General features: G+C 39.8%; 1 protein-coding gene across 3 annotated transcripts in view; it reads left to right on the forward strand.

Moving 5' to 3' along the window:
- SORCS1 (sortilin related VPS10 domain containing receptor 1) overlaps positions 1-23019 on the forward strand; it is a 278640-nt gene that overhangs the window by 245971 nt on the left and 9650 nt on the right. For all 3 annotated transcript variants that reach the window (XM_050337741.1, XM_050337730.1, XM_050337719.1), the window contains exons 19-24: positions 1115-1301; positions 5288-5421; positions 7353-7476; positions 8455-8567; positions 11219-11350; positions 21466-21565. In XM_050337741.1, coding sequence (XP_050193698.1) covers positions 1115-1301; positions 5288-5421; positions 7353-7476; positions 8455-8567; positions 11219-11350; positions 21466-21565 — 790 coding nt within the window. The remainder of the gene's footprint in view (positions 1-1114; positions 1302-5287; positions 5422-7352; positions 7477-8454; positions 8568-11218; positions 11351-21465; positions 21566-23019) is intronic.

Raw genomic sequence — 23019 nt, forward strand, 5'->3', positions numbered from 1 at the left:
GATGGCTTCTGTTGGCTCAGTCAGACAGGCAGGAGTGCCCAAAGCACTGCACCATGCTTGAAACTGCACATCTTTTAAATAATAAAGATCAATGAAGGACATAACTCTGCACTTTAGACCATATCCCCTGCCACACCTTCAGTCTGGGATCCTCCTAAACAGAGCAACACAGCTTCCAGTAGGGTGCCAGGGCAGTGTAGCAACTACAACTTCAGCCTATATAAAGAGATTATCTGGGAAAATTTGTCACTTCTGCCATCCCCAGGTACAGTTCTACTCCTCCTGCTTTCCATTCAGGCAAGGCTCCACTATTTTTGCCTTCACAAGTTATAAAAAGACTGAGAGAACATGAGGAATATAAAGCTTCTGTTATAATTCCCTCCTGTAGTCTCATGCACTCACATATCGCTTTCTGATGTGGAAACCTGCCTGATCCCAGACATTTACATGGGTACCTTTCATTTCAGTTGGGAATCCAGACAACTGTTTCTCTTTCAAAGGAAAAGAGGGAAAAAAAAAAAAAAAGGAAAAGAAAAAGAAACAAAACCAAAGTAAATGAAATGTCCTTTCAGCCAATTTTATGAACTTCCCTCAGCTATTAATTTTCCAGCATTCCACACAGTGGCTGCTGCTTCAGTATGCCAGGCTTGTGGAGTGAGCTGTTCTGTAGCAATAGCCAGCAAGTATGAACACAGCCAGCATAAGCATCATGAGGAGCCACTGGGGGGACTTCCTAAAGGAGTGAGAATGTTTAAAGGTAAGAGAAGATACTGCATCTTACATGAAAGGGACCTTTAGCAGCCATAGTTGGTAGAGAGGTCAGTGTAGGCTGTGTAACCCAGGGAAAGGAATCAGATCCCCCAGTCCCCTGATAACTGACAAAGCAGGGCTACAGCACACACCTTGCAGGACACCTCCTTCACAGTGCAGCTGAGTCAGCCTCAAGGAAGGTCCACTTTCTGTCCACTGACTACCGAGCAAGTTGATGAAGGGACCACTCTGCCTCTGGTTACATCAGACCTTGTTGTTGTCCTCCAGTTGGTCTTGGTCACCTCACTGATCCAGTCTGAAAACTAAAGCAGAGCTTATTTTGATCCTTTCTCTGTCATTCCAGGGAGATCTCCAGAGATCCCTCATTCAAGTGGATTTTGGAGACGGCATTGCTGTGTCATATGCCAATCTCAGCTCAACAGAAGACGGGATCAGGCACATCTACCAGAACGTGGGCATATTCCGAGTGACTGTGCTAGTGGAAAACAGCCTGGGTTCTGACAACGCTGTCCTCTACCTGCACGTGACGTGTATGTATGTTCATACTCATTGTTGGCTTCTGTTGTTCTTAAAAAATTATTACTTGCAGTTAGAGGTGACATTTGGGATTTTGCAGCTGGGTCCAGAGTGATGGGATATGATGAGTTTTCGTCTGTCCTCCAGACAGATTGATGATTCCAGACTGAGAGTAATGATAGATTCATTAATGTTGTAAAAGACCTCTAAGATCATTGAGTCTAACCATTAACTTCTGCCTTGTAAACCATGTTCCACCTCTAATTTACAGTAGTCTAAACTGGGACACCTCAAAGGACTGTTCAGCTCTCTCTGAAATGCACTTTCATTAGCAAGCTTATACTTCCAGAACAACAAAGAAACCCAGGGATCTTTAATCACTTTTAAAAGCTTTGTCTCTTAGTTTGTACATGTGTTTTGCCCTCTAATGAAATACATCCACCTCTGGGATGGAAACCAGTGCATTTTAGTCTTTCTGTTGTCATAGGAACCAAAATCTTTGTATTAAATAGTATTGCAAGAAAAAAATGTTATCTTCACATTGCTTTTCTGCTGTTCTTTTTAACATTTTTATACTTCATCTGTCTCTGATTTACAACTGAAACGTATCTCAAGTTCTTGGATAAAACCAATATTGTGGTTTTTCATATTTATTCTAGCACATAGTTATGAACCCAAGGGGTCAACTTATTTATTGATATTTTGTAACACTCCTAATGGATTTTGTTTGGGGCCATAATTTTCTTTTTACAGTGGGGGATTTTTGTTTATTATTTATGTTTGCGACTGTGTGCCTCCGTGCCAGATAAACTGAGAAAAAAGGAAATTCCAAAACATGAAGTTATGTTTACAGAAATACTGCTTACCCTCTACCAAATTTACTTGACATATTGTCTAGATAATTTAGCACGTTCCATGTACTTTAACACTAGTTTTGGAGTTAGTTCTTACAGCATGAAAGCAGCTACCTCTTGAGGGAAAGAGGGCAGCTCTTTAAGGGTGCACCATTGTATCCACAGATGGGAACAGTGGGAGGTATGGCTGTGGGAGATAGGATTTTTATGAAGGAACACTAGAGAAGCATTTCCCTGAATGTCTCCCCTCAAAAACACCTTCACTTGGCAGGTGTCCAGCCTTCACTCACTCATAGTGTCTTTCTGCTGTATAGCTTTTCTAGTTCATTTTCTTGAGACGCTGAAGGCTTATTAACCATTTTGATTGTTTAAGTTGTACAGGGAATAAACAATATTCTAATTTGTTTGTGTGACTTAGCAGCTGATAGTTTATGTTTTCGAGGTTTGTACAGGTAATGCCAGCATAGGATTTAAATATGGAGTGATCATTGCAGCCAGGCCCAGATTATATGTTCCTAAATCCCTGGAGAAGTGACAGCTCTAAGGGATGTGTCTCACCTTTCTCTACATGACAAGAATTAGAGACTTCAAAACAGGTTATAAATGAGCATGAAACCATTCAGACTACAAATAGACTTACTGAGGACAGAGATGTGCAGTAAATTCTGCCTCCTTCAGAGTCTATCACCCTGATCCACAAAAGCTTCTATATCCCAGCTGAATACTTGCATTGCCACTCAGCTTTTGCTGAGTATTCTCCTTGGGGGATTTGAGCTTGGCCTTTGGGGAGTTTTGTAAAAATATCTGTCCTTAAAATAGACACACACACTCTATTGCTAAGATCCACTGAAAAGCAGTGTGCATCCTGAACATCTAGGTTTTTAAAAAGGCCTACAAACTGGGTGATCCCTAGTTAGAGAGTTAGTAATGTGAGTGTCTAGAGCCTTCCAGCACCCTTCCCTGCCAATGACCAGCAGAGGAAAAACTGCAGACCCTGAACCTCAGTGCTTGTGATCTCCCAGATAAGAGTAAAGGCTTCATCCCATGCCCTCCTCATCCTGCTGCAACCATGTGGCCAGTGCACAGAAGCAGTGCCTCTGCTGCAGTTGGTCCAGAAATGCAGGTTATTGTGAGATAGGAGCATTTTGAGTTGGATGGACAGTGTAAACTGCTGTATGTAAACTGCTCCAGCCAACAGGCTGTCTCTAAACTGTCTCTAAACTGTCTCTAAACTGTCCTGACATGTGAAAATTTTCTCCTGGAAAGTTAGTTATACCTTCGTCTGAATGCTTCAGAAAATCATCACCTGCACAAATGAGCCTTTTGAGAAGCTTCTCCCTTTCTGTTTTCTGGGACTTGTACACAGTTTTTTTCCTGGGGCAGGTGAAGGTCTGTAGCCTCCATGGCCCTGCATGAAGCTCAGAAATGGATTTTCTTGAATCCTCTTCAAACTTACCTGTGTGAAAGCAGTCTTCTACCAAGCTGAGGGGCAATCCAGAGTGAGCTATCCCCATCTGCTGGCCAGATAACAGTTCAGCGTTTCAGCTGCCCTGACCCGAGTGCTGTGTGCTCTCAAATACTCAGGCAGAATTGGGTTGCTTGAGCCATTCTTGTATGTCCTTTCCTAGCCAGCATATGGTGAAGGTCCAAGGAGGTGCTGGGCACTCTGCTGTGCAGGATCGTTTGGGATCTGTTCAGAGCAGTGATGCAGTTACGTTGGAGTGTGTCAGCCTTTCCATGGGCTCCATTGTCAGAGCTGTCACTGTACCCAGTGTTAGGAAGTGTGTTCCTCTGTAGGGCTGTGCTGATATTGGGCATTTGACAAACGTCCCAAAGAATGCCAGAGCTGTGAAATATTTAGCCTGGGAAATTGCTGTTTTTCAGGTCTTCAGGGTCGTGTTGAAAGCAGGCACAGCCTAGTCATGGAAATGGGTCTGAGAAAGGGGATGACATTAAAATCATAAGGGTGAAATTGTGGCTTCTCTTCAATTTTAAAGTGTCACAGTGCTGCTTACAAAAGGAACAATGAGCCATGGTCTGATTATAGCAGGCTTTGGTTAGTATGATCATGGATAACTCTTAATTGGGCTGCTTCAGATTAAGCCGCAACTGTGTCTGCAGCCCAGAGAAAGATCCATTTCAGTAAGAAATTAGTAACACTGGTCCTTATCCTGGCACTGTTTTTACTGTCTGATTCAGGAGATTTTTTTCTTCTCTCTGCCTATTGTGCTATACAGGATGCTTGCTCCAGAGTGTGGTGTTCCCTTAGGCTGAAAAGGAAGGTCTAAGTGGTGATTCATACCTGGGTTATATCCTGAAAGATCCTCTCCTGAAATGTATACAATCCTCTAGCAATTTATCTCAACTCCACAGGAGCAATGCAAGGCTGTGGCTGTGGTTCTACTCACTGTGGAGCTCACAGATGTAGGACATGTAGATGTGACCTTAATCTGTTTAAGGAATCCATGTGCCCATGTCACTTGGGTTTTTTTCTTTTTCTTTCTCTGTCACTCAAGACAATTGCTTTTTTCTCCTGCTGAACAGTCAGAAAACATTTTTAAAAATAATCTATAGGATTTAACAACAAAGGCCAGTCTGTCTTCTGAAAATGGGAAATATGTAACCCTGAGCGTAATGTTACTGGTCGAATGAATTATGTTCTGTTTATACTGAAGAAATGAACGTTTATTGATGAAAAGGAGGGAATATAAGGTAACATAACATGCAGGCACTCAGTGAATAGCTATCTTTGGAGAGAGTTTCTGCTGAAGTTCACCAAATCATAGCAGTTTTCATCAGCAGAGATGCTTCATGTCCACTGAAGCCATTTATCCTGCACATTCTTATGTCTTCTCAGTGAAGGCCGTATTCACACAAGAGGGCTCTGCCACTATTGTTAGTCATAAAACTCCTGACTATGTGATGTTCATACAGTAGAGAGTCCAGGTTTTTCAGCTCCAGGGTACAGGGGCAGCTCCAGTTCTCTGAGGCTCTGAGGACCCTGCCTGTCTAGAAATGGTACCGAGCTACAACATTCTGTCATGTCCCACGGTGATTTGGAAGACTTTTCTTTCCTAAACCGATGGGTATCCCTCTCAGGTTGACATTTCAGATGGAGGACTCACTTGCTGCTTCTGTCTCTGCAGGCCCCTTGGAACACGTTCACTTATCTCTGCCCTTTGTCACCACGAAGAACAAGGAGATCAACGCCACAGCAGTACTGTGGCCAAGCCAAGTGGGAACACTTACTTATGTCTGGTGGTTTGGAAACAACACAGAGGTTTGTATTCCTGATTGACAGAGATCAAAATAATCCTGGAACAGCCCTCTGACTGAAGAGGGAGGGAGAGAGGGATCTAGGAGTTCTTCTATGTAGTCACATATGCAAGAAAATTTTAAACTAAAGAGCAAGATACTAATGGTTATTTGAGGTACCAACACTGAAATGTAAGTAGTACTTTGTGTTTCTGTAGGGTTTATTTCCATTTCATGCAAGTTGCAAATAGCTTTCTTCCTGCATTACCTCCAAGGTGAATGTAGTTAACCAAAATCTGTAGGAGTTGCTAGTACATTTTTCTTCACCCACCCTCCCTCAGTAACAAGAAGATAAAAAATGTAGGTTTGTTTTTTTGGTTTTTTTAAGGAAAATAACCTGTCAAACTGTAGCTGTTTTTATATCTGGAACTGACTTCACATAGCCCTAGAGTTTAAACCTCATTTCTCTGGTGACTAACAAGGGAAGAGACTGCTGCCAGTTCTGTGCCTCCCCTTAAATATGCTGAACCCAATCCTGAGCTCCAGCACTCTATGCTAAACCACATGTGCAAAAATATTTTATTATCATGTACTACAGGTAGATGAAATGGTTCCCAACACACCTCCCTGCGTCTGGGCTCTGCTCAGAAATGAGAGTATCATCCATCATGTTCTGCTGCCTCTGTGCTTCCAGTCTTGGTAAATCTGCACAGACCTTATAGCTGTTACTTCATGTCTGTTTGTGGCTGAAGTACCCAGAAACCCTAATTAGTTTCTGAGGGGAGAGATTCACATGGATTTTGTAGAGCCAAGAGGGACCTTCATAACCACACATGATTATCTTCTGTATAATGCAGGTTGGAGAGTTTCATCCATACCTTCTGCTTTATTTAAGTCTTTGTGATTAAAGCAGAACCTGACTTCTGTTGTTATGTTAATAATTTTCCTCAGATGATGGAGAATTTTCTGCTTCTCCCTCTGACCCTCTCCCCCAACAATTTTCCCACAACTTATTATCCTGAGCTTTGAACACATGCACAGTGTTTGTAGTCTGAATTTATCTAGTCTTGGATTCAAGTTGTTGGATCTTGTTATGCCTTTTTGTGTAGATTAAAGAACTCTCTGTAATATCAGCAATCATCTCCCCCTAGAGGTACTTACAGGCTGTGATTGTCACCTTTTAACCTTCTCTCTGATCTCCTAAGCTCGTAAGTGATCAGAGTTGGTCTAATTCTGTTTCCATTGAAGTGAAAATTTTACTACAGAATACAATGGCAACAGTTTGACTTAATACTGAGTGCTTTGAAGATCTCACCCAGAGATCATTAATAAGTGAAAACAGAAATTAGGGCAGAATCTGCTGAAAGAGGACACAACTCATTGGTAACTGGTTGCCTAGCAAAGCAAGCTGAGGGAATCTGTCTCCTCTCAAGCACCAGAATTTACCAAAAGTGGTATCTTTATGTTAAAGAATAACATGGGACAACAACCGAGAAGTCTTAATTTGGCTGGTTCTGTGACAACCTCCTTGAGTCACCTTAAACAAGGCACTTAAACTAGATCTGGGAGAGAGGTGTGGTATCTGAGCAGTGAGTCTTGCAGGCCCTTATATTTGGATCTGGGCCTCTCTAGGGAGTGAGCAGAGATGGACATTTTAACATGGGATCCAGAACAACCCACATGCAAAGTGGAAAGGAAATACTGGAATCTTAAAACCTAGCTCCTTTGGAAATTACAAGTGCCTTTCTCTGAGCTTCAGGAGGACTTCCCTGTCTGGGATTCCTGTGCCCTTTCTAGAATATTAGCTCACATTTCACAGGACCTCACCTAAGTCTAAAGTTTTCAGTCTGGAACTAACTCCTCAAAGCATCCCAATAGGCTGGAGAATCGAACTCATTTTTGCTTTTCCTTTCCAGCCAAATTAACTTAATTATTCCTTTTATGATGTATTTGCAGCCACTGATCACATTGGAAGGGAGCATCACGTTCACATTTTCTGTGGAAGGCATGAACACCATCACTGTTCAGGTCTCAGCAGGAAACACCATTCTTCAGGACACAAAGACTGTTGCAGTGTATGGTGAGTTCTTCCCCTTTCATTTCACAAAGGATTCTCCATAGTCTACACTAGAGAGCCAGGTTAGCTGGCAGCAACAAGAGGTCCTTTAGATTATAAATTCAGTTTCAGTGTTGTCAGTTCAGCATAATACCTCTGACGGCCACTGGCTGACATTAGTCCAGACTGACATGGTTGCAGAACATTGATCTCCTTCCCAGATAACCTCTGCATCTGCTCTGTCACTATTTGATCATCCTACATGATTGTCAAAATGTTAGTTCATTTTGTGAGCTGGTTTTCCCCCTTTATGGCCAGTAGAGGCCTCTTAACTCACACAAAAGCTGCTCAGCTTGAAAGGTAAATCAATACTGTGTGCTGCATTTCTGCACAGAAATCTGTACTGATTTGACCTTGCACCTGTGCCTCAGAAGCAGTTATGGCACACAAATACCACATAGTGTAGATGGAGCCTAAAAAACACTGGAAATTCCAGATTTAGCTGTTTGTACTAACCACATGTTCATGATGATCAGTGGGGGCATCTCTGTTAACAGCAACAGAGATTAAGTGCATTTTTCAAGGCTAGTCCTCTCCCCACATTTATCCCTGTCCCCTTCCAGTTAAGAGTGTTCAGGACATGTCTGTAGAGAGTAAAATCACAGCTTCCTTCACAGGGCTTGCCTTCTCCAGAAGTCAAGATGCAGGTAACATTACATTTACATTCCCAAGACAGCTCCTTTTGCAGTGCTATTCATCCACTCAAGTTAGGACTGATCACCTGTTTCATTTCCATGACACTCAAGTGGTGAATCTGTCGGATTCTCCAAATCTCTCAGTGAGTCTCTCAAGCACACTGCTGGATTCTGTGACAGTCTGTGCATCACGTGCAGGTTTATTAAGCAAAACATGAGCTGCAGCAGGTTGCACTGGGTTCTGAGCCCTCAGTTAGAAACAAGGCATTTCACAGTCTTTTCATCAACCATGTCCTTATATCTGCAGAGAAATTTCAGTCCCTGAGGTTATCATTCTCTCCGAACCTTGATGACCATAACCCAGATATCCCAGAATGGAGAAGGGACGTCAGCAGAGTAGTCAAGAGAGCTCTGGTGGAGGTAAGCTGTGTGCATAACCTGTGTTACAATGGTTTTAGTTTCTGCTCTGTTCCTTCATTAAGGCGGGATCAACTGTTCTCTCAAGATGTGTTTTTGTTGCTACCAACCAGAAAAGGAGAACAGACTAGTGTTTGAGACCAGCATCCTAAATTTTAGATAGGTGAAATTGTCTCATCCTATGACAAACTGGTGCTCAGTCAGCCTCAAGTGTAAGGTAGTGTTATTCTAATGGAATTACAAATATACTGTGGAAAACTTAAGAGACCAAAAAGAAAATGGTTTTTACATACATAGAAAAGTCCCACAGTAAAGTGGTTTTTTGTCTTTTATATAGCATGAGGCTCACAGGTCAGGATTGGATGCTGATTTTCCCATCAACACTACAGAGAAGCTCTGAAGTTGCTTCTTTAGTTGGGGAACAAAATGTCATAGAAATATTCTAGTGTGGCTGAAGATTTGGATTTCAAACTGAGAAGCTATGTAAAGTTAGAATAGATGGCTGGGGTTTCTCAGCTCAGCTGAAAAATAGTAAAAGGAACTGTTTGAAACAGGGTTTCTGTTTTTTTTTAAAAAAATAAAGATACTCAGATTTTGAAAGTATATAAGTATTGCAGATGTTATTAACAAGCTTATATGTACATTTGTGGTATCAACTGCACAAAAAGTCTAGAAAAACACTATGCACCAGAGAGGTGCACACAAACTTGGTTGGATTGTTTCTTAGACTTTTTTTGTGAGATTTCCTCAAAAGACAGGAGGAGAAGAGAAAAGGGGAAGAAATAGCATTTTTCTGGATTTTGTGAGCTTGTTCTTCTGACATATTTATGTCTGTATCAAGTATTCAAGGATCAATTTATCTTCAGGATGAATTTTCAGAATATAGACAACTCAATAAAATAAAATCAAACTGTAAAAAACAGAAGAATTGTAAAACCACAGTAACAAGGCTACATATCCAAAGCAGAGCAGTGAAAACACTTTTTGTTGTTTGAGTAAAAAAGAAAACAATTGATAGCTAATTCTTCTTCTTTATATAGCTAAATGATTCACCTTTAACAAGCCTTTGTGAGAAGTTCCTGTAAAAGTTAAACCTCGTAGATTTCTATGGCAATTAAGTAAACTGTATAAAAATGAGTTGAATAACTAAATAATTCAATAGAAAATTATATCTGTGTTATAGATTTTTTATGAGCTTTTATTAAAGTATTGAACTCTTATTACAGAATACCATAGACTCAGATAAAAATTCTGTATATGAAATTATAGCTCTGTACTAAAATCTGATCTTCTCTCTAAGTAGGGATAATTTCATATTATCACAAAATATCCTATTTTGTGTTATGATCATAACTATTTGCTCACATCATTGATTTTCTGAGACCTGTCTCCCACTTCTGAAAAAAAGTAATTCCCAGCCTCTGAAAATGAAAGCTTTCCATTAACTGGTAATACTTTGTCTTTTTCTTGACATGTTAAAGCAACCTGTTAGGCAAGTGAAAATAATGCAAGCCCTGGCTTCACAGAATACTCAAAAAGAATATAAGAGACTTTTATATCTTTAAAGGTTTGTGTTTTATTCCTAAATCCACATTTCAAAACTAAAAACAAAAAAAAAAAAGGGGGGGGGCAACAAAGTCATGTGCTTTTGCTTGGTGAGTGATGGAGGGGAAGGATTCCCTTTTTATAGCTCCACAGGGTTCTCCCTGGATTGTCAACAGTCACACTTGGGTTATCCACAGAATTAGCTCAGAAAATGGTGATTTGTTATCAGTTTTACTGACTCCTTGTCCTCCATCCACCCTTTCCTTCAATGAGCACCCCCAAGTCTTTGGTCCTGAGCCAAGGGAGAAGAATTAAATAGATTTAGGCCCAATTAATGTCTGAGAGGCTTGTGAGTTCCTTACTGCAGGGGAACCTCTGTGGTGCATTCAGATGCTGTGATCTGTCCTCATCTCTGAGGACACTTTTTCTTTTCCCTTTAAAAGTGACCTACTAAATTCAGCACTTGAAAACAGGTTTAAATCAAACCTTGAGATTTAAGTGCATTTGCTGGATAATTCACAGCACAAAGAGGCAGTGGAGGGAGATTCATCAAATTCTGTTTCTCCTTCCTTTGGCTAACAGATCTTCCTGAGGGACAAACCGGGTTCATTTTCTGTGTAACAGCTCCACAATCAGTTTGTGTATTATCATGTTAGCATCAACTAAAACCCAGAGATCAACCTGGTAGAGATGCTTATGGGTTCTTTTTTCTGAATTTTGTCTAATATGTCAAAATTAGGGAGATTTAAGTTCTAGCTTAAGATTCTCAGCCAACAAGACAAAAAAAAATAAAATTACGTGGATGGTTTTGTGTTTCAGGACCATATGCAATTGTTGCTTAAGAGCTCCTTTTAGCTTACCTGTTTATCATTATTGCTTTAGGACACTGCATATTTTACTGGAGAACATGGTAAAGTGTTTTAGATCAGGAAATTATTAATTTCCAACTTTTTACCTGCAGTGGATTTTAGCAAAATTCTCTCCTTTGTACCAAATATACCTTACATCATTTGTATAACTACTGTGATGCCTTAACAAAGACAGTCTCAGAATTCAGTGCCATCCACATGTTTATCTGTTTATCTGTCCATTATTTATCTATGCATCAGGTGACAGGTATTTCAAGCAAGCATGTTCTGGTCGCAGTGCTCCCTGGTCTGCCCACATCTGCTGAACTCTTCATTTTACCATATCAAGATGCCACAGGAGAAAAAAAAAGAACAGCAGCAGACCTGGAGCAGGTATTGTGTCCATTACTTGAAGAAGTATATGTTTATGAATTTTTCAATGTGTATATATATATATGTGTGTGGGATTTGCAAGACTTATTTAGAATTAGTAATTATGGTAGAAATGTATCTGATTCACTGGGTCCTGTGTTACATCCTTTTTGTTTTTTGGTGGGTTTTCTTGCGGGTTTTTTTGTGGTGATGGGTTTTTTTGTCGTGGGCTTTTTTCTTCTCCCCAGTACTGGAAATGGGTTTTAGAGCTGTATTTGTGGGTTTAGACTCCCATTTGGGTTCTCTAAGTAATGTTATTTTGGCATAAATTGCTATGATATCACACCTCTCCCTTAGAAGTCCTGTTGTCCTTCATGGAAGCAGGAAGAAAGCAGGAAGGATTTAGGGGATGATTCTTGCCTGCATGAACTGGAGTAGCTTCATAAAATAAAGTTTATGAGGCTGTCAAGAATCTAGAAAGCACTGGAGGACAGAGCTGAGTGGTAAACCTGGGCAGTTCAGAACTTTGCTAATTTAAGGCACAGTGATGGGGTTGGAGTATCTACTATGGATTGTTTTCTCTTTGCAAGGCTGTAACAGGTCATCACAACTGAAGGACTGTATCTGCCTACAGGCATAAAAGATCCTACCCACCAGGTGGACCTACATGATTGTAACTAAAAGATAGAACCTTGTGTTGGGCAAAAATCCCAAATATCATCGAATTACAGAATTGTTAAATTTGGAAAAGACCTCTAAGATTATCCAGACCAACTGATAACTCTGACATTGCCATGTTCACCATTAAACTATGTCCCCATGCCCCATAACTTCTTTGTTATCTCTCAGCTTATTACTTTAGATTCCAGGGGCAAAGATAACTAGCCCTGAGGAAGTCCCACCGTACCTCTGCTCATGTCTTATCCATGGATCAAGCCTTGTTAACTTAGCTATGGGCCTCAAACACTAAGTCACTCATATTCTTATGCTTCCCCTTGCTTAGCATCCTTAACTGTCATATTTTTTTTGACAAATGATTTTCCTCTGCAATTTTCACCACCATATAATAAACAAAAAATACGGAGATTTACTTCTCTGCAAAATCTTTCCTCCCTTTTCTCCTTCATCCGCTTTTTCCTTTCCTCCTTGATAAATTGGCAAGAAAGCCAGTCCATAAACTCTAAAATTTACATCTGACCCAGCTCCCCTCCGGCACTCAGCAGCTTACTCTATTTCTCCCTCTCTTTGTGCCTCCTTTTTCCTTCCTGTAAAAATGGAGTCTTTGTGGCTGTGAAGAAGGGAAGCCCTGGCACTGCTCTCATGACCCTTTTTATGGACAAGAATAAATGTAATTTTCCATGTAACTCCATCAACTTCTCTGGCATACCGCAAGGTCCAAATGGTAGCCTTTGGAGAAGAGAGAACCTATTTGCCATTTGCAAACTTTTTGTGAAGAAATATCTTCACTGATCCTTTCAGTATGGTCAGAATGTTTTTCTTACTAGTCCCTTCCTAGTTACTGTAGAAAAAGATGGCATCATTCTCAGTGAGAGAGCTGCCTGAGGGCCACAAAAGTTGTCTCTGCCCTCCACTCTGAAGCATGTTCTGATACTGATTCTGTTCTGTCATCCATTTTGCCTGTGATCCTTCACCATCCATTTCCCAAAGTGTTTCAGAGCTCATTCAACAGCCTCTCCCTGTGCCTGAAGTCACTGGGATGAGTACTGGGAGCAGATGTTTTTGATGACTACAGCTTAAGTTGATTCTGAGGTACTTATAATGCATAACATTATTTTCTGGTAGGAACAGAAATCTGTGTTCATGAGCAAGGAGCAAGATATTCAAAGGCACGTATACGAGTTTGTGTGTTTGCAGGTGCGCACCCAAAGGAGTTACAGTCCTGAATTATTTTTTATAATTTGGAAGAGAAACTGAAGTATGCAGGGACAAGATGGAAATAGTTTGCACAAACACTGCAATGGAATAAGGGTCCTTAAGGAAGTACTTAGTTATTTAGGTTCCTTTCTTTGAGGATGTTGTATCACATATGGCAGCAGGTCTCCAAATCTGAGACACAGGGAGCCTGTCCAGAGACGCAGTGACAAATAATTTCTTTCCCTGGGAGGCTTGCAGTTGGAATAGACCAGGTGGAAAAGAATTACAGAAATTAATGTTTCTACTCTGTAAAACTTTGTTTCAGTACCAAAGGAGGGAAAACCTAACTCATTCTCAATATCAAAAGTTGGTGAAAGTGACTGAAATACAACAGAAGGGCGCAAAACCCACCATGCACACTGTAGGTACAGATGTACCAGCAGAATGAGGTGTGCTATAGCCCTCTCCTTCTCTTCCCCTCTTGTTAGAGCATCCTAAAGTCAGCATGTATAGTTACTGCATTCGGCAGAGACATGGTGATACAGCCCTGAATCCACTGTGTTCACATACCAGGTACAAGAACAGAGGCCAGGGACACTCTGTGGTCCTAATGCTCTGCTCATCCAACCTGGGCTTGAAAGGGAGAAGCCATGTAAGTCAAGTTGCTGCAGGCCATGTCTGTCACAGGGAACCTGTGAGGATTTTGGGCAACTTGCTCAACCGAGCTGTATGTCATCACCTGAGATAGACCATTGTTCTGCCAAGGATAACTAGGAAGGGTATGTGTGTTTTCATGGACTTTAACATTTACCAGTAAATCTGATACATATCTAATGACCATGAAGGGCTTACCTTTTTGCTGTTTCCCCTTGAGATGGATTAAGCTCATAGGTTTTTTTTTTTTGTTGTTCTTATTCATTTGGCTTTGTAAGCATAACTTCAGGTATCTCTGTCCAGCCTCTCTGTGGTCTCTAGGTACATGATTCCCATTGATTTCAGAGGCAGTTAGATGTCCACCATCCCTTTAAAATCCAGGTCTTAATTTCCCATTTGTCTGAGTCAGTAATACTCCTCTGTGCCATATTTTATGAATCTAAACAGACTAATCCATGAATTTTTGGGTACAGTTGTAGTGAGACTGTGGAAGTGCATCACACCTGATGAATATACACTTCCATGCAGTTTTTCATTAGGGTGATGCATTTGTCTCTCATGCACTTGTTGAGACTGTGGGTAAATGGTAGATATCATTTTCTCCTTGACTTGATGTACCACTCTCAAAATTTTTTTTTTGTGCACACAGTACCAATTATTGTCATATCTATTCACACGTTACATTTAGAAATGTGAACTCTGCATTCCTGATATTTTCCATGGGAGTCTAAAGTACCTTTATAAAAGTTTAACTGGTCTTGAGAGCTGAAAAAAACTACTACATGTGAGTCTGGGGAAGTTTTCTCAATGTGCAACATGGGGACAAGTCCACTACTGATACATAAATACAAAAACAGTTCTTGATGAACTCCACTTTCTCTAGTTAGTGTCAGTTTATTCTTCACAGCTTCCTAAAAATCAAAAGGCTTTTTAATCCTGCAGAACCTCTAAACACATTCACAAAAGATAGTATTTATGACCAGAATGTTGAAATGATCCTTTGTTGTTGTTGTTGTTGTTGTTGTGTGGTTTTTGGTGTTTGTTTTTTTTGTGGTTTTTTTTTTTGATTGGTTTGTGGTTTGGTTTGGTTTGGTTTGGTTTGAGGTTTTTTGTGTGTTTTTTGGTTGGTTGGTTGGTTTTTTGTGTGTGTGGGTTTTTTGTTTTGTTTTGTGGGTTTTTTGTTGGGTTTTTTTTTTGGCGTGTTGTTTTTTTTTTTAAATTATGTCACTTGGTTCCCCTGCTTCATTTCACAGCAACTGACAGACTACCATCCTGCTTAAAAGTGCGGAATTAATTGGGAATTGTAAAGTGATGCTATTTGATTTGCATACTATGACTGAAACAACACTGAAATATCCCAAATCTTACAAAAACAGCCACACAGAATTGCCACTGGACACTTTGACTGGTGTACAGTTGTTACACCATCTTCATGGATAGACTTGGTGAATGTGAGGATTACAAAATTCAGATCTGCCACTTCAAAAGCACCAAATTCTTTCCTTTCATTGAAGGGCAAATCTTTAATTAGTAACATTTCAAGAAATGTTTGAGTAATTTTTAGCACTAATCCAATTCAAAATGAATGCTCTGTAGGAAAATGTTCTACTTACAGTCCAGTAGAGGGTAGTTACAATTACTCAGTTTATTTCAGTGTACGGTTTTACTCAATAGGAGGATTCTGAAAGCTTATCTTTATGTTTATGCATTTCACAAATTATCTTCTCTCCACGTTCCTTGCAAGTGGAGGCTTTTTGTCAAACATAGCAAATGCATCTTCTGTTAGTCAAATGAGATATAAGTGGAAGATACATGAGAATTCTGAAGCGATGTTTTCATATCAAGTACAGGTTTTATCCTGAATTTCCCTGTAGTTCTCCATTTGCATGACTTTACCTGGCCTATTCAAAATAACTGTAAAAGCAGAGTGCAAAATAGGGGTAGGAGCAACTAGTTAATGGCATCAGAGGCCAATTATCTTTTTTCTGAGAAGAGCTATCAGCAATGTAGCAAGTGTGATGGAGACTTTGGCAAATAGCAACATCAGCTGGTTAGTACCCAACTGTGCTCAACATTTTGCAGCTGTGGCCAGTATCTGTATCCAGCTGAAGAGATGGGAAATGACATGGATGACTGAATATCAAATGGACAGTGATGAACTGCAGAGATGAAGTACCTCTGGCGAATTTTAAACTACGGAGAGTGGTATTCAGTAAACCTGTATGCATATACCTCTTAGGATTCTTTCCTTAAAGCAGATTTACTTACACATCTGCTTCTTTGTAGCTGATGGAGCTTCTATCTTTGGTTCATCATTTGGGTTTTCCTTTCACCCACCCTCCTAAGCTTTAGTCTTTCAGCATATTTACTTTCAGTACTTTTCTCTGATGTATTTCAGATATGCCCATCACCATAATATTTTTAGCAACAAGATCATGCCAGTGAACACTTTCAAATCTTACAGAAAATTGTGCCAATCAGTCCTGAAAATTAAATTCCGGGAAAAGCTTGATATATGGGGTAAATCATCTAGTATTTACGAGGAGAGATTTTTTAACATCTGTACCTTAGAATGCAGATCAATCCTTCCACTGGGTACTTAGGGGGGTTTGGGCTAGTATTAAGAAGTAAAGGCAGGTGGGGAGAGAATATGAAGAAGTAAAGGCAGGTGGGGAATAATATGAACCCAAAGACCTTGTGCTGTGGCCTTTTTTCTTTAGCCATCTTTTCTTGATCAGCTGCTTGTGTGCTGTAGAAGAGGCTGTTTATATTTCTTGTCTTAATATCCTTAACTCCTGCCATGTAACTTTCAGCCCTCTCACCTTCTCATCTTTTGCTCAACGTACAGAGCAGCCCTTGATTCTCAAGTCTCTTTCTGGTCACAGTTGTTCATCAAAAGTGGATCCTGGCTTTTATGTCCAAGTTCTCTCTGGATTTGTATCTGCTGGTCTATTCTTGTCCCAGACTAACCACAGGAATGTCCTCTGCCTTGTGCTCTCATGGTATCTCTGGATACTAACAGCAGCTTGAATTTAGCATCTTTCATTAAAAGATCTGAAGAAATTCCTGCTGGACCCAGTAAGTTGGTGATTATGCTCTTTTCAGTGTTAAGAGAAGCAAGCTTTAGAGGCCTCATGTGATGCAACCAAGGTTATGCAGGGCAAGTGGCACAGTTTAAAGGAATCCACGCTGGCCCTGACTCCTGGTTCACTTTTGTAATGCTGGTTCAAGTTGCTTCCTATCAAATCAATGTGCATAATTCTTTCTTTAGTTGTTTATTGATTTATTCAATGAATTGAATAGAAGTGTAGCACTCATTAGTTGAGATCTTTACACAGTATCTATAAAATTTAGACTCTTAGCTAGTGCATACTGGCACAGTTGAATCACATTCAAGTAGTCTAAACTAATTTACACCAGAGGTTTGAAAAGTCAATAAGGATATGAGAAAATGCCCTTCTCAGTGATAATTCTGCCTTCTTGGTGCACATGGTTCTTTTACAGTCCTAATTCTGACAAATTGCTAAGAGAAGCCAAATTAATTTTTGTTTTGTTCCATTTTTAAATTGTAATCTCTTTTTTTTTCCTTTCACAAATTGTCTGTTATTATTATTCATTATGTGTCCTTTGATGAAAAATGATACATGAAGAATGGTTTCTATTACTGAATTATTTTTGCACATCATGCTTAATTCTGCAAATGAAGCAGATAAAGTCAATGAGGCTCAGTTAAGGACCAAAACTAATTCTGAAAGCTAATTATTTTCACAAGAGAGACTCTTGAAGACTATAAATTAGGAGGCTGCTGTTCTAAGAAGTTTTGTCTTCAGCTGAGTTAGTTGCATCTCCAGGAGGGAGAGAGAAACAGGGAGAGGCCTGAGGCCAACCTGTTCCCCAGCTGAAGGTCTGACTGCTCAACTGGAGTTGCACTGCTATTTTTGAAACAGGCCAAAGTACTTTGATGTTTTCTTTTCTGCTTTTTAAACCAAAATGCATCCATGGTACCACTTCGAGTGCAGAAATAAAGGAAGGCACAAAAGTCAAAATGTTCCCTGCCGAAACCTTTTTATTACCTCAGCAACTGAGATCAACCTTTGTATGGAAATTTACTTCAAGGATACTTTAGTAATATTGCAAACAAATTATATGAGTCAGAATCACTCCTAGATTAAAGTTTGATAACTGAGGAAGAAATAGACTTGACAGAGTAAGAAGGGCAGAAGAACCTCTTCTCCAAGCTCAAAGAAAATGTCCTGGCTGACCTTTTGGTGCACAGGTCCTCTTGGGACCATGCAAGAACCACAAACATTGTCAGGTCCAGCTTTGGACCTGATGTGAATTTGACCCTTCAGGTGTGTAAGCTGCTCACTGACCTCAGATACTGACTTTCGTAAGCCATTCTGTATGATTTCTATTTCAGATAATTTTTAGAAGTACAGAAATGCATTTTCACTGTCTGAATGTCTGTTTTGAAGAGAATCTTATTTTCCACATAAGGGAAAATGAAAACATTGTACCAAGCAAGCAAACATTTTAAAAACATGTCTGACTGCATCTGTTCTTCCCTCAGAAGTGTGTGTTAGGCACCTCCAGAACTGCCTGAGGAAGGCAGATGTCTAATTCTTACTAGAACTTCTGGCACTTTTGAAGGTCTTAGTCTGTTATTCATTTTTTTCACTTGTTCAGATTCCATAAAGACCGAGGCAAAAAAAAAGCTTTACACAAAAAGCCACTAGGAGAGCATGAAATTAATTGAGCCAAGGAAATATGCTTTATACTCTGAGCAGCATGAACAGTTGCTGCCAGTTTTGACACTTTGTGTGTAGTCCTGGAACAGTTATGGCTATTTCAATCCTCTGCTGAGACACTGATGGTTTCAGGCAAAAATAATTTTAGTCTAAGATGCATTTGTACAGGATGTCATACAACTAAGTCCTCAGTCATAATCAAGTAACAATGCAGTACAGCAATCATAAACTTCAATTGTGACTGTTTCTTTCTGTCTTTCTTCCTTTTTCTTACTACTTCACTCTTACTGCCTTTCCCCTTCCCATTATTCCTTTCCATTGGCTCATCAGAGACGAATACTTGTTGAGTTTTCTCTCTCACACACAACTTGCCTGCTGGGAGGCAGCCCACAGCACCTCTCAGCTGTCATGTTCCTACTGTTTTGCCCTCTTCACTCTGGACCACAGGCAGGCCAGGGCAAATCTTACTGTTCCTTCAAGTCACTAGTGCCCAACCTCGTACCTGCTCATGCTGACTTTCTCCACATCCTTCTATTCTTCCATTTTTTGCCCAAACCCTTGATGAAACCATTCTCCAGTGCTGCTTTGCTAGCTGAAGACTCAGTTATCCATCACATTAAGCCTCTGCTTGCATAGAAGGCATCATGTATGTTTTTCACCTCTGCTGTTTTCCTGCTATTTTGTGCAGCTGTCACAATGTGTTGAAGAGGAATGACACAAAGTGGTTGGCTCTTCTTTTCTTCAGTTTACTGTCTTCCATTTTCTTTTTTTTTTTTTTCCCAGCAGCATCAGCATGTCAGAGCACAAAGAAAAATAATTTCTGCAGGGTTATGGAGGAGAGCTGTTGTGTTTGGGAATGGATATAGCCAGGATGATATTTTTCCCGTTATTTTCTTGAGCCATTAATGTACCTTGAGCCATTAATGTTACAGCTTATTACTCTACATCTGTTGCTCTGGTTTTAGAGATGAAAAACTTTTTATGTCAGGCTTGGTTATTAATATGGTCAAATCCTTAAAGAGATATATAATTTGCTTCCCAGATTTTCTCCATGTACTGCACATCTTTGTGTCACCCTTCCTGCTACTCTGAGCTCAACAGATGGCTCTTTGAATGCAGGTGGTATTTTTTCTTGCTATTGGAAAAAATATATTTAGTGCTCATTCCTGGCACCCGTGAAATAAATAGTAACTTTAAAGAAATATATTTAAAAATATAAATAAAATGCCTGTAAGAGTTATTGCCAAATTGATATTGAACCAAAGGCACCTATTCAAGTGATCAGCAGCCAGAAATGAAGTGTATGAGCCAAGAGTATTGAAAGAACCATTAAGAATGTTAAAAAAATAAAAGAAGCAGATAAATCTCGTACTGTGATGAATGATAGCCAAAGAACATCTAATCATATCTGGGTAGCATTTGCTGAAATAACTCACCCAGACAAAAACGAAGAACATGAAAAAGATTGGTGTAAAAATTATTGGAATGTTCTTTTTTTTCTGACAATTTTTCATTAATCTCCAAGAAGGAATAAGGATTTATTTGAAACAAATTAAATTAAGTGGTGAGCACTAGAATACGGTTCCTCTTGGTCTTGGTCTGGCTATAAAAACACATTCTCAGCAACGGCATATTAAGGGTTATAGGGGGTGAGTTTACATTTTTCCAACCACCTCTGCCTAATAAACCCACATGCAGAACAGTGACTGTATTCAGTTGGAAGATTGATCACTGCTGTAAGAAAATAGGAAATACATGAGATATCAGGCAAAAGACACACAGCAAACTGTCAACACCATGTCTATAGGCTTGCATTCTTTGTTTCATCTACCTAGATTTTTTGCTTTTAATGGCAATATGCCTGGAACTTCCTAGATGTAATTAAGTGTGATGTGGAGAAAGTGGCTCTGGGCATATTGTGAAAAAATGACTTTAAAAAATGAATGTTTATCAACAGATGGTACCAAAGTTTGGCTTCTACACTGTACAAATACAGATTTATGGGGTCTTGTTTCGGTAAATGCTCATCTTTTCTGTTGTGTCCTTTAAGGAGGAGTAACCTGCTTCATTTCTACTAGAGCTCTCTTGATGTCATCAAAGTTATGACAACATAATCTGGTGATCTGAAAGCTCTGTGAAATGTCTCCCCTATGAGAGTTCTCTCTGTAACCCATAAGAAGAGATGGAACATGCATTTTGTTTCAACCACATTCTGTAGTCAGTAAACTCTTTTAGATTCGAGCTGGATCTGGTACATATTTACTGATTAGGGAGCAGCTGGCTTGAAACTGAGAGCTGGATGAAATGAAATTTGCTTTTAGAACTTGAAAAATAACTGTGAGCTGTGGTAAGGACCTAATGGATTCATTTTTATTTGGTTGTATCACATGTTATGTACACACTCTAAGATCATGGAACTGGCCAGTCAACAAGGAAGAAGTTGTTTATTATGAGCAAATGAGCATTAACAACTGAAATGTTTATTTTTGCATAAATAGTACCTGAGTTCACTGATGTGCTGCTGCTGGCTGGTCCTGCAGACACTTACACTACGTGGGTGTAATATTCCTCTGGGGCTCATTTGCTGCTGGGCCACTCCTACAGAGGTGTGACAGGGCTACTTCTTGACACCAGTCATTACTAACTGTATACAAACCACTCTGTACAGAGCACTGGCAGAGGTGTCAGCTTTCACAAATTCCTTCTCTGTGAGGTGATCCGAAATTGTGCTCAGAAAGTCTGGCACCTCTGCAAAACCTTCGACTTGCACGCAGCTCTGTTCCCTACCCACTTATTGGCAATCTAAATCAATGGTCGGGAGACAAATGCATTTCTTTTTTTCTCTTTTCTTTCCCCTAGATTTCCGAATCACTGATCCAGAAACTGAACCAAAATCTGGTCCATTTTGAGTTGAAGCCAGGAGTTCGAATCCTTGTCCATGCTGCCCATTTAACAGCAGGTTAGTATCCCTTTTCTGTGTATATATTTTCTGTCTCTCTGTAGCACAGCAAGCAATGTATTGATAGTAGTAATGTGCTATTAACTGAATTTTAAACATTTCTTATTTTTATATCACAGTAACAGCGCATTGTGTCGGCAAACATTAAAATGACTGATTTACCTCCTCTTTTTATATCATGCCAAAAAGATATAGTGACTTTTGTATTTAAAGCTAACTCTTTTGTTTTCTTATGTGAAAGAATTTACTGTTTTTGTGGAAATGTGGTATAAGAAACAATAGAAATGTGTACTTTTTGGCTATCTCTGAAATATTCAGCAGGTACGCAGCACCATGGCATTTTCAGCCTGAGTCACACAGGGCAAAGGTTACCAGCTAGCCTTGGGTATGTACAGATATTCTAGAGTCAACAAACATTCAAAGCAGCTAAACACAGGTCACAGCCTGAAAGACTAGAATCAATATACATGTGCACAAAAAAAAAGATTAGGCCATTTGAACTTTAACTACTCCTCTCTAAAAATAAGTCATCTCCAAAGTCCTAACATTTAATTACATATGTCTTTGTCTATTCTGCATGGTAAGACCTCATTTCACAGCACAGACCATATTTAACTATTACAAGACATGGGACAAATTGATCCATGCTTGGGATTCTGAGGAATTCATTTTCCCCAGGAGTTGCTGATAATTCTGATCAGTTGGTATCAGCTTCTTTTGCTAACTTGCAAACTAAAAGGTTTATTTCATTTGTACTAGCAAAGTGCTCTCCAAAAATCTTTATGTGTCTGTCCAACCTGGTGTCAGTCCACATGCAACCTTGTCTATACAGCAAGGAAAAAGAAACTGTTGTTATCAGAGAAGAAACCCTTGGCCTGAATTTTCAGTGGTGACCAGAGATACAGTACATACTTTCAGAAGATGCTTAGTGCCCATATCTTAAAAGAAATGTATCTGAAAGCATCTTAATGTGAGCTTCAAAAATAGAGTTACCTGCAATTGCTCATGATTTTTAAATTTTTCTCTGGACATTTACCCTACCAATGCACATGGCTGTTTTCCATTTTGGTCAATATTTATTAAGGTCAAAGTCAAATCCCGAATGAACATTTAGGTATGACTACTCTGGCCCTGAATATGCTGTATGTCTTTTTCAAAAAAATATAGCTAGAAAGAATGATATTAGGTATTCCTGGAAAGGCTCACCTTTACCCCTTGCTACTGAAGGGACATTCCTGATTTCATGTACAGGAAACAGAGGACACTTAAAATCACTTATCCAGCTCTGCCTTTCTAAGAGGTGAGTTTGGATCCAAGTTTTCTACTGTTTGTAGGAGCCTCCTACAGCTTCTTAGAGAGCAGTTCTGGACACCTCTGCACAAGGGAGTACACAGGGTCCCCAGCTGCTCAATTTTCAGAGCTGGCTAAATCTGGGTAGCTCCAGTCCTGAAGCC

This window comes from Myiozetetes cayanensis, unplaced genomic scaffold (assembly GCF_022539395.1).
Source record: "Myiozetetes cayanensis isolate MyiCay16 unplaced genomic scaffold, myiCay2020 scf10, whole genome shotgun sequence".
Lineage (NCBI taxonomy): Eukaryota > Metazoa > Chordata > Aves > Passeriformes > Tyrannidae > Myiozetetes > Myiozetetes cayanensis.